General features: G+C 51.4%; 1 protein-coding gene across 1 annotated transcript; it reads left to right on the forward strand.

Moving 5' to 3' along the window:
* The first annotated feature begins 119 nt into the window (after positions 1-119).
* Positions 120-9,270, forward strand: CKAP4 (cytoskeleton associated protein 4). The gene is made up of 2 exons (XM_027595336.2): positions 120-714; positions 6,792-9,270. Exons 1-2 carry the CDS (start codon positions 262-264, stop codon positions 8,112-8,114), a joined length of 1,776 nt encoding a protein of 591 aa, XP_027451137.2. The 5' UTR covers positions 120-261; the 3' UTR covers positions 8,115-9,270.
* Positions 9,271-10,913: the final 1,643 nt, after the last annotated feature.

A 10,913-nucleotide genomic window follows, 5' to 3' on the forward strand; every position in this document is an offset into this window, starting at 1 on the left:
TCCCGGCCTCCCTTCCCGGGAGGCGGGGTCGGCGCCGAGGCGGCGGCGGCGGCGGCGGCGGAGGCAGGCCCCCTCCTCCTTCCTCCCTCGTCCGGCCTCCTTCCTCGCGCGCCCGCCGCCCGCTCTCTCTCGGCCGCTCCGACGCCAGCAGCGCCCGCGTGCCGCTAGCCCAGCCCCGGCGGAGCCCGAGGAAGTTTCCCGGGCCGCGTGCCCCGCTTGCTCGCCTCGCAGTCCGCGGCCTCACCCGCCGCCGCGCCCGCCATGCCCTCGGCCAAACAAAGGGGCTCCAAGGGCGGCCACGGCGCCGCGAGCCCCTCGGAAAAGGGCGCCCACCCGTCGGGCGGCGCGGATGACGTGGCGAAGAAGCCGGCGCCGGCGCCGCAGCAGCCGCCGCCGCCCGCGCCGCACCCGCAGCAGCACCCGCCGCAGCATCCGCAGAACCAGTCGCACGGCAAGGGCGGCCACCGCGGCGGCAAGTCCTCCTCCTCCTCCACCGCCGCCGCCGCCGCCGCCTCGTCCTCGGCGTCCTGCTCGCGCAGACTCGGCCGGGCGCTCAACTTTCTCTTCTACCTCGCCCTGGTGGCGGCGGCCGCCTTCTCGGGCTGGTGTGTCCACCACGTCCTGGAGGAGGTCCAGCAGGTCCGGCGCGGCCACCAGGACTTCTCCCGGCAGAGGGAGGAGCTGGGCCAGGGCTTGCAGGGCGTCGAGCAGAAGGTGGGTACCCCGGCCCCCCGACCCGCGACCCCCCGCGCCACAGCAGGGCCGCTGGCTCTGCTCAGGCCCCGGGGGCCGGGACCAGAGCCGGGCCCCCTTCTCGGGCGGTCCGGGCTGGGGATGCCCCGTCCCCGGGCCCCTAGTCCCCGGGCGGTCCCCAGACCCTCTTTGTTAATGGCCGCGGAGGAATCGGCCCCGAGGGATGGGCCGCCGCGAGGATGGTCAGGCCAGCCGGCTAGGATGGGCCAAGGGCCTGTCACAGGGAATTAGCGGTGACCTGTAAGGAAGCCGCCAGGCTCTGGGGAGCCCATTCTCTTTGGATTAGAAACCGCTGAATGGGCAGAGTTGTCTGAAAAGGAGGTAGGAAGGGACGCCAGCGCATCCCTGGGAGCCTCGGGCAAGGCCGCACCTGGGCTCTCCCTGTGGAAGACATCTGAGCCAGGTTTTCATAAATCCCGATCCTGGGGAAGAAAAAGCAAGTAATTATACTCATTTGCGAAGTTCAAATGAAATATTACCTATCTTCAGATCCCTTGTCTTTTAGTGGACCAGTGTCCCCGTGTGGGCCTTTGAAGTAGCATAAACCAGCTTCAGAGGAAAGGAAAGGCCCCCAAATACTAGAGGGTACTGGTAATACCACGAGACACGTTTACATGATGTTAAGAGGGCTTACTCATTAATCATCATAGCCACCTTGGCGGGGAGGGAGGAGTAGCAGTTTTGACTCCATTTTCCAGACAAGAAGATTGAGGTTTGCAGAGATCAAGTGAATTGATAAAGACCCCAGCTGGTGAGTGGCAAACTGCCTGAGAATGTCTAGGCCACTGCCCGGTTTGGGGTCCACTGAGGCCTCTCTCAGGTGTGGATGGACCCAACTTCCACCACAGAGCCTCGGGTTCCACCGTGTCTGTGTTTTTCCACACCAGGTGCATCTCCCTCCGTCTGACCCCTTCTCTCATCCCTCCTCCGCTGTCCTCCACCAACGTCATTGCTCAATGAAAGTTGGTTGTATGATCGAAACAAAAAATCCCGCCACCACTTCTGAGCCCGGAACGGCTGCCTCCTTTTCCCAGCATGCTGCCTGCCCTGCCAAGTTTCTATCAACTTTTGTGGAGTATGCAGGACTAGGAATTTCCTCCTAAGACTGGCAGAGCAACTGGGATGAGTCAGCCTGCTCCATGCTGCAGGCCAAGGGAGGTGACTTTTCGGAGGCAATTAAGTAGGCAGTGCTGCTTTGCCAATCCTGAATGTCAACTCATTCTTAAGAAGTAGACATACTGCTGGAGCATAATCACTAGCCTCTCGTTTCCTCTCTCTCTTCCACCCAGTTACCAATCAATCACAGTATTTATTGAAGTCTGATAGTGATATGGAGGCCTGTTGGCCCTGTGGAAGGGGTACGAAGGTGCAAAAAGGCACAAATCCTGTTTGCAAAGCAGCACGTAAGTAGGTTTCAGGGGAGGGTCACTGCTGTGTGAGTTCAGAAGAGAGAGGGTGTGGAGTTTGCCTAGGCCTTTATCCCAGTGGCCAGGGCAGTGCCAGTGTAGACCTCGCTGGTGGTAACTGTTGAGAGAAGGAGTGGAGACACAGAGGCAGGGGGGCTGTCTTGAGCATGTTGAAGGGACAGCAGGCGGCTGTCCACCCTGTAGCAGAGTAACATTTAGGAAGTAGTGAGATGGGAAGTTGAACTTGAGGCCCAGATGGGGAAGGTCTTGGATCACGGTTGAAGAAATTGGGCTTTACTCTCTCTGCTTCTCTCCTGCCTCTCCCTTATTCCCTCCTCCCTGACTCCTACCTCTTTTCTATCAAAGCTGTGTGTAGATTACTTTCCGCTTTGGGGCCGAGTTTTCCCATCTACACAGAGAGGGGAGGGCTCTGTCCGGATTTTTAAGCATCCACCTGGCTGTCCACTGTTGAAACAGCGACCTTTCTTTTTAATTGAGCAGTGTAATCAAGCTGTATGTAATGCCTCGTATTTATGGTGCACTCATCTCTTTTGACTCTCGCAGCAGCCCCGAGAGGTGAGCACGAGTGGACTCCCCGCCTTTCACAGATGAGGAGAGTGAGACACAAGAAGGCAGAGTAAATGCAAGGTTACACAGCTAGTAAGGGGCGGGACTGGGATTCATACTGCGATTAGCTCCCACTCGGTGCGTAGTAGGTGTTCAATTAATGCTTAGTCCAGTGATGTGGAACTCAGAACGTGCCCAGAACAGTATTGAGATTTGTCACTGTGTGTGGCTACTTCTGTCTGCACCTCGGAGGTGGCCAGGAAATAAGAGATTTTGCTTTGAAGAGTGAGTCGTGCTGGCTCCTCAGACAGCCTAAGCTTGAGCCCCTTTTTAACTCTGTGATGCTTGGTGCAGGGTGGGGTTTGGTTCTTGGCAGGAACATATACTTATTATTATTCATAATTAGTATTCATTATGGGCTAGGCATCCTATTAAGTGCTTCCCAGCCACCCTCTGAGGCAGGATCCATTTATTAGCACTGTTTCACAGGTGGGCCAGCAGGGCCTGGAGCCTGCTCTGTTACTCATTCAGGGTCACACACGGACCCTAAGTAAGGGAACCGGGATCAGAGTCAAAAACAGTGTGACTTAAAGCACTCGACTTCACGGGGCCCTCGCCTGGTCTCATTCTGCAGATGCGTTTGGTGTGGGGAGATGGCCCAGGTCTGCTGAATGACCGCAGCCTGGGCAGAGAAGCTGGCCTGGCCTACATGGAAGGTTCAACGGGTACAGTGGGTGCGGGCTTCCGAAAACGTTGGCAGTTCAGTTGGAGGCTGGGAAGGGCCCGTGTTGCCCTGGTGGATCCAGGGTGGCATAAAGTGATGGTTAGGCTCAGGAGGGACAGGTGAACGAGATGAACAGCTATTTGTGGAAGAGTGAGTTCTCTGCTTGTGTTTCTTTGTTTTCTCATCTTGACTCTGGAGGAGTCAGGGCTTCTGAGGTAGGTAGTGTCTTCTCCAGGCACTCAGTGCACCTGAACAGGCTTCTGCTCAAGCTTATCACTAGAGGTTAAGAGCTCACGTTGGGACATGACACGTTCTGGGATTTTGGTGCTCAGCCTGATCATTTCCCAGTCTCCTGATTTGTAAACTGGAGATCAGTGGGAGTCACCCACTCATGAGATTATTACGAAGTACTTTGCATATTTTTTGGTAGACAGGAAGTGCCCCATTGAATGGCAGCCACCACTGTCTCCTCGCGTGCTATGAGCTCCTCGAGTGCAGGGCTTCTGTCCTAGCCATTGTTTTTCTCTGGTGTCCTGCCCTTCATTTGGTGGCCACCCCACATATGTTGGGGAAACAGATGCCTCCATTGCGTATTGATTATAATGAGGTCTTTGCGTGTAAATATGTCCAGCTCACAGCACCATCTGTGGGGGACGAATTCTGTATTTTCATAGTGCTGGGGGTTGGTGTGTTTGGTTTCATCCATAATTTCTGATCTACTCCCCTTCCTAGCCATTTGCCAAGAGCCAGCCCATGTTAGGGGTGACAGAGATCAGAGGGGAAATGGACCAGCTCCGTCTTCACCAGGCTTTGTACTATTAATTAATTCTTCCTGCTCCATTCAGAAATAGTGGATGAGCGCCTGCCACGTTGCAGGTACCATGCTCACCCGTCCGCGCCTCTGTTCTGAGTGCGGTGCACAACAGGCAGGTGCTGTGATTGAATAACTTCGTTTGGAGGTGAGTTCTCCTGGTACCTTCTCAGAGTACCCTTTACGACTCAGGTTATATTGAGTCGAACGGGGAAATTGTCTAGTATTCTGGAGTCCCTGAAAACCTGATTCTAATCTGTCTAAAACTCACAGACTGTTGGAAACCGAAAGGGAGTTTAGAAACTATTTGTTACTAGACGAGGATTTGGGACCTGGAAAGAGTGACTTATTTGCGCTCACAGACCTGGTTTTAGCTGGGGCTGGAGCCAGAGTCCAGGCATCCTGTTTTTGTTTCTGTAGCTTTTCCCCTCAGGCGCGGGGGCTAAGGATGGTCTCGGAATCTCCTGATTGCTGAGCTACTCCCAGAGGAAAGATTAAACAATAATGAAGGCCATGGCTGGCGTTTGTTGATCATTCACTATGTGTCAGGCACAACTGAAGCTTTAGATATATTCACTTGCTTAATCCTCGCAAGATGAGCCTGTGAGCAGGTACTATTTTGTTCCCATCCTGCAGCTGAGGCAACCAGGGCACAGACATGCTGAGTAACTTGCCCAAGATCACATAGCTAGGAAGTGTCCAAGCCAAGATTCGAACATAGGCAGTCTGGTTCCAGAGCCCATGCTATTTTATTTTTTACCTTGTTGCCATGGAAGTATTCAGGCGTAAACAGAAGAGATCAATACAATGAACCCCCATTTCAGTAGTGCTCTTTTTTTTTTTTTTTTTTTTTTTTTTTTTTGCTATTCTTGTTTCATTCCATCACCACCTCTTCCCTCCCATTTTGTTTTGCTCTTTTGGGGCTGGAGGGAGAGCTGGGTCTCTGAAACTTTCTATTCCACCCCTGGTCGGGTGCCCACCTGGTCTCTCTCATTCTCAGATGCTCTGGGTGTTGGGAAATAGCCCAGGTCTGCGGAATGGCTGCCGCCTGGGCGGGGAGGAGCATGGCCTGCCCTGAGTTGGGGGATTCAGCGGGCACAGGCGGGGGCAGACCCTCTGGCGGACCCAGTGGATATCGAGCCAGGATCTGATTTTGACTGATACATTAGTTCACCCCAAGTATTTCGAGATTTATTTCTAACAGGAGCTTCTCTTCCCTTTCCTTTTGGCAAAACACAGTTTATTATACCTAACAAAGTTAACAGTAATGCTTGCTTCTCACCTAATACCTAGTTCAAAATCAGATTTCCCCGACCCCCTTAAAAAATATCTCGTTTATAGTTGCTTTGTTTGAATCAGGATCCATATAAATCCACACATTACGTTTGGTTGATAAATCTCTTAAATTTCTTTTAATGTGTAATAGTTTCCTGGCTTGCCCCCTTTAAAGATGCCATTTAATTCTTGAAGATCCTCATTCTTTGTTGTGTAGAATTTTCCACATTGTGGGTTTGGCTGATTGCATCCTCAGAGCATGTTTTTCTCTTGCTGTGAATTGGTAGTTAGAGCTGGAGACTTGAGAGATTCAGATTCTTTTTTTGCAAGAAAGCATTTTGGGTGGCTCTGTGTGCCAATAGTCACCAGCCCGTCAGGCTCGACACATCAAACCAGCTCCCCGGAGAGGTTCCAGGTCAGACCTTGGTTAGGGGAGAATTTATTTAGAATGAGTGTGTCGTGGCAAAGAGAATCATAATGTGCTCACAAAGCCAGAGAACGCTAAGGGAACATCCGGCCCGCGGTCCTATTTTCGGCTGAGGACAGTGACTTGGTCAGGGCCGCCCAACTAGAAGTGACAAGGTAGACACCTAAACCTTTGTCTCTTGCCTCCCAGCCCAGTGTCTCCCATGTGCCTCAGCGTTTTTTCCTGTGAAAAGTTGTAAGACTTTTCAGTTGCAAGAGCTAGAAATTCAGCCTAACTGGCTTAAAGAGGGAGGGAGGGAGGGAGAGACAGAACTTACTGGCTTAAACTAAAGCGTTCAGGAGCAGTTTCCTTCAGGCATAGCTGTACCCAGAGATGCACATTGTGTCTTCAGAACTCGATCTTGCCATCTCTCAGTTCTGCTTCCCACTGTGCTGGCTTGATTCGTAGACTGGCCTTCTTCGTAGGCCAGTCTGAGCCTCTCCAGGCTTCCATCATCCTATAGCTAGCAATCCTAGTAGAAAAAGGTTTTCTTTACCAGTAGTTTTAACAGAAGTCTTGGAATTGACTGACTGGCCTTAGGCCTTAGGCCCATCCCCGGGCTAATCACTGTGGCTTCAGGAGGGAGGACCCCGGGAGCACTTGGAAAGGGCCTTTTGGTTGGTCCCCCAAACCACATGGACTGTGTATGGAGGGAAGGTTCTCCAAGGACAATCGTTTTCCTGTTCCAGAAGAGGGACCTGGAAGCTGGGCAGACAAATCGAAATATGGCTGTATTGCATAAAACTTAGCAGCTCTTCTCAGCAGTTAACATGTGGATTTTGGTTACAGGTGCAGTCTCTTCAAGCCACATTTGGGACTTTTGAGTCCATCTTGAGAAGCTCCCAGCATAAACAAGACCTCACGGAGAAAGCTGTGAAACAAGGGGAGAGTGAGATCAACCGGATCAGTGAAGTTCTGCAGAAGCTCCAGAATGAGATTCTCAAAGACCTCTCTGATGGCATCCACGTGGTGAAGGATGCCCGGGAGCGGGACTTCACGTCTCTTGAGAACACGGTAGAGGAAAGGCTGACGGAACTCACCAAGTCCATCAACGACAACATTGCTATCTTCACCGAAGTCCAGAAGAGGAGCCAGAAGGAAATCAGCGATGTGAAGGCGAAGGTTGCCTCTCTGGAAGACTCCGAGGGCTACAAGCAGGATTTGAAAGCCTTGACGGAAGCTGTGAAGGAAACACAGTTCTCTGTGAAGTCCAGAGAAAAGGACATCGAGGCCCTGAGAAGCACCCTCCAGACCTTGGAATCTGACGTCTACACCGAGGTCAAGGAGCTGGTGAGCCTCAAGCAGGAGCAGCTGAAGTTCAAGGAGGCAGCCAACTCAGAGCACCTCACCTTGCAGGCCCTCACAGAGAAGCTCCTGCAGTCCGAGGAGGTCACCCTCCGCCTTCCTGAGGAGATCAGGAGACTCAGGGAGGAGCTGCGCCACCTGGAAGCCGAGGCCCTCAGGCCGGAAGAAGATGGGGTTTACAAACACTCTGACTCCTTGGCGGCGCTCCAGGAGAAGAGTCAGGGATTGGACTCCAGGCTCCAAACTGTGGAAGACGGCATGGACGCCGTGCAGACGGCCTCCACCCGGCACAGCGAGAACCTGGAGGCCCTGCTGGCCAAGAGTGAGGAGCACGAGCGGCGCCTGGCCGCCCTGCAGGAGCGCGTGGTGGGCCTGGGCCCTTCGGGGGCCGATGCAGGCGGCCTGGCCAGCACGGTGGGGAGCCTGGGGGAGGCCCAGCTCTCGCTCTACAGCGACGTGGAGGAGCTGAAGAGAAGCGTGGGCGAGCTCCCCAGCACCGTGGAGGCTCTCCAGAAGGTGCAGGAGCAAGTCCATATGCTGCTGGGCCAGGACCCGGCCCGGGTGGCCCCCTTGCCTCAGGACTTCCTGGACAGACTCTCTTCTCTAGACAACCTCAAAGCCTCAGTCAGCCAAGTGGAGTCAGACTTGAGGATGCTCAGGACTGCCGTGGACAGTTTGGTCGCCTACTCGGTGAAAATAGAAACCAACGAGAACAACTTGGAATCAGCTAAGGGCTTGTTAGATGACCTGAGAAATGACCTGGATAGGTTGTTTTTGAAAGTGGAAAAGATTCACGAAAAAGTCTGAATGAATTGTGTGTGCAGGGTGCAGAGTTAAGTCGTTTCTCATGACCAAAAAATGTGTTGTTTTCTCCCGCCGTGTCCTACCCCCCACCACGTTCTTGTCCCCTCTTAAAAAGCAGTGGACACCCCCCCTCCCGAACAAGACATTTTATGTTTTTGTGCCCAGTTAATTTATTTACGAGTATTACCACACACCATTGGTTTCTCAAGTTTTCTGCTTCTGCTTTTGGTTTTCCTCAAGGCCGGGCCCCTGCCAATCAGAGGTGCCTTTTAGAAGGGATGTCTCTAGTGTCAGAGAAGAATGGCTTCAACTGAGGATTAGCAGAGGCAGATTAAGTGTAACCTCAGAAAACCTTGCCTGGCTGGCAGATTTCACATAAAAAAAGTGGGGGGAGGAGGCACTTTTCTTTCTAATTCTCTTTGAGGAAAATTAATTTTACCTTTATTTTTTTTAATTTTTAAATGCTTCTGGCTGAAGTTTTCATGAGCTGCCACTCACTTCTTGTCTTCCACTTTAAACTGGTTAAAACTCACAAGAGTCAGCTCTGATGTGGGAGGGAGACAAGTCCCTCGGTTTTTATTTGATAAGAACCAGCTGCTTGACTTGCTGGCCACATCCCGTGGTGTGGGGTGTCTTTTCCATTCCTGAATCATATTGTGATCTCAAAGGTAACTATGCAAAGAACCCAGATGGTTCTGAATGCGAAGGCACAACACCTCACAGAGTCCACTGTGGCTGACCTGCGTCACCTCTTGGTAGGGTCCCCAAATAATACACAGGTTTAGAATCCTGGAAAGGGGACTCCCTGGGTTCTTTCAGGAAATGTGTGATGATAGTGGTCCACAAAGGCATGGGCTTTCTCTCCCCGGAGAACGGAGGCCACTTGTTTTTATTTTCCCATTATGTCCATGAAGAGGTTTGCTGTCCGAGCAGACCCCCATCTGTCAGGAGGAATGTGTGCATTTTCTGTAGTTTTTTGCTGTTTTCCTTCGAGCTGTACTGTTCTTTAATGGCTGTCTTGCCCTTCAAAAAAGAAGAAAAAAAGAAAAAAAAAGAAAATTAAGAGAAAAAAAGGTTTGTTTAGTTTACTGTGAAATGAACTGTATGGCTTATTTACAGTATTTTTAATTCTTAATAAACACTTGAGCTTTGTTACGACTTTCCTAGAGTGGTGGCTTTCTGGGAATTTAGCAATTGCGCTGTATTTTGTTAATTAGATTAGGAAGATCGGGAAGTTTTCGATTTTAAGACTTTGTTTCAATTCTGAAAGCAGTGTGGCCTCATTCTTAGGCCTGGGGACGTATCTTTGATCGACTGTTTACAGGTTTGGTTATAGGTCTTCGCAGGACTCCCCACTCTTAGCTACAGCAGAATCTTCTGGGAACTTCAAACAATCCCTGGCCCTGCCCCCAGGGATTCCGATTCTGTGGGTGTAAAGAGGGCTTGCGTTAGCATTTCAAAGGCTCCCTGCTGATTGGAAAGTGCAGCCCAGTTTGAGAACTGTGGTCTTAGACCATCTTAGGGAGCTGCAGCCTCCAGTTTCCTTGGGGAAACTGACATCTGATGCTGTTTATTGAGTCCCTGTGTGCCAGGCCTTGTACTAAGCACTTAATAGGCCCCTGTATCTTCCTCCTAATATTCCCCAGAGCTAGGCGGCTTCATCCCCCATTTTCCCGAGGGGCCGCAGGCTGGCAAGCATCGTGTAAGATCATTATTAGCTAGGAAGTGGCAGGCCTGAGGTTTGAACCCAGTCCTGCGCAGAACTGTGACAGCACACTCCACCTTCCACCAGCACGAGTGCAGGGCCCCTGAGCCCTGTTCCAGAGCCTGAGGCTTCAGGAGCTCTTCTCTCCCGCCCAGGGTGGAGAGGGAGAGGAGGGCCTGCGTGCGGATGTGGTCTGCCCTCCTTTCTGGCTGGAGGGCCCCTCATCCCTGAACTTTTTGGTCAGTCATTCTGGGTCCCTGAGGCAGCATCCCCCCTAAGGTGTCACAACTCCTAGCTGATGTTTTTCCAAAGCAGTTTGCAACTCAGGATGGGCCCTTTGTTGGTGTTAGAAATAATTTGTAATTTTATCTTCAAGTGGACGAGTTGATAGATAAAACTAGTTTAGTGACAAGTTTTGCCCTCCTTTGTGGAGGGTGCTGGACAGCATAAACTTCCATGCTTGAGAAAATGAAATTTTGGTTTCTTTTCAGGTTGGTTGGTTGTATCAGGCATTTTCTTGATCTTCCTCTTGGCACCGTTTTCTGCAGTCTTTAATCTCAGATTATGGAGTAGTTTAATAGATCGTTATTTATTTTTTTAAAAGATTTTATTATTTATTTATTTGAGAGCACACTAGCGGTGGTGGGGGGGTGGCGGAGCAGAGGGCTCTATCCCACCACCATGAAATCCCGACGTGAGCCAGAATCAATAGTCCTACGCTCAACGACTGAGCCACCCAGGTGCCCCTAATACATTGTCATTTAATATTATAGTAGAAAACCTCTAAGGGTCAGAAAAATAACCAAATTTAAATTCAGATGGTGAAAATAAAAAGAATGCATTATGAATTCACATATTTCAGATGGTGGGTCAGTTACAGGTAGATCTTACCCCAGATAACACTCACAATTCAGTCTTGTTCCTGTGTCTGCTCATTCCTTCACTCAATGAACAGGACTGAGCCCACAGCCAGCCATTTTGCTAAGTGAATTCAGGATGCACGTGACCCGATCCTTGTCCTCAGGGGGCCTATAGCGCGGTAGGGGCGATGGTCACGTAAACTGGTAGATGTCCTAAGGAATTACAGGTGCTATAAT

The sequence above is a fragment of the Zalophus californianus genome, chromosome 9 (assembly GCF_009762305.2).
Source record: "Zalophus californianus isolate mZalCal1 chromosome 9, mZalCal1.pri.v2, whole genome shotgun sequence".
In the NCBI taxonomy this organism is placed as follows: Eukaryota; Metazoa; Chordata; class Mammalia; order Carnivora; family Otariidae; genus Zalophus; species Zalophus californianus.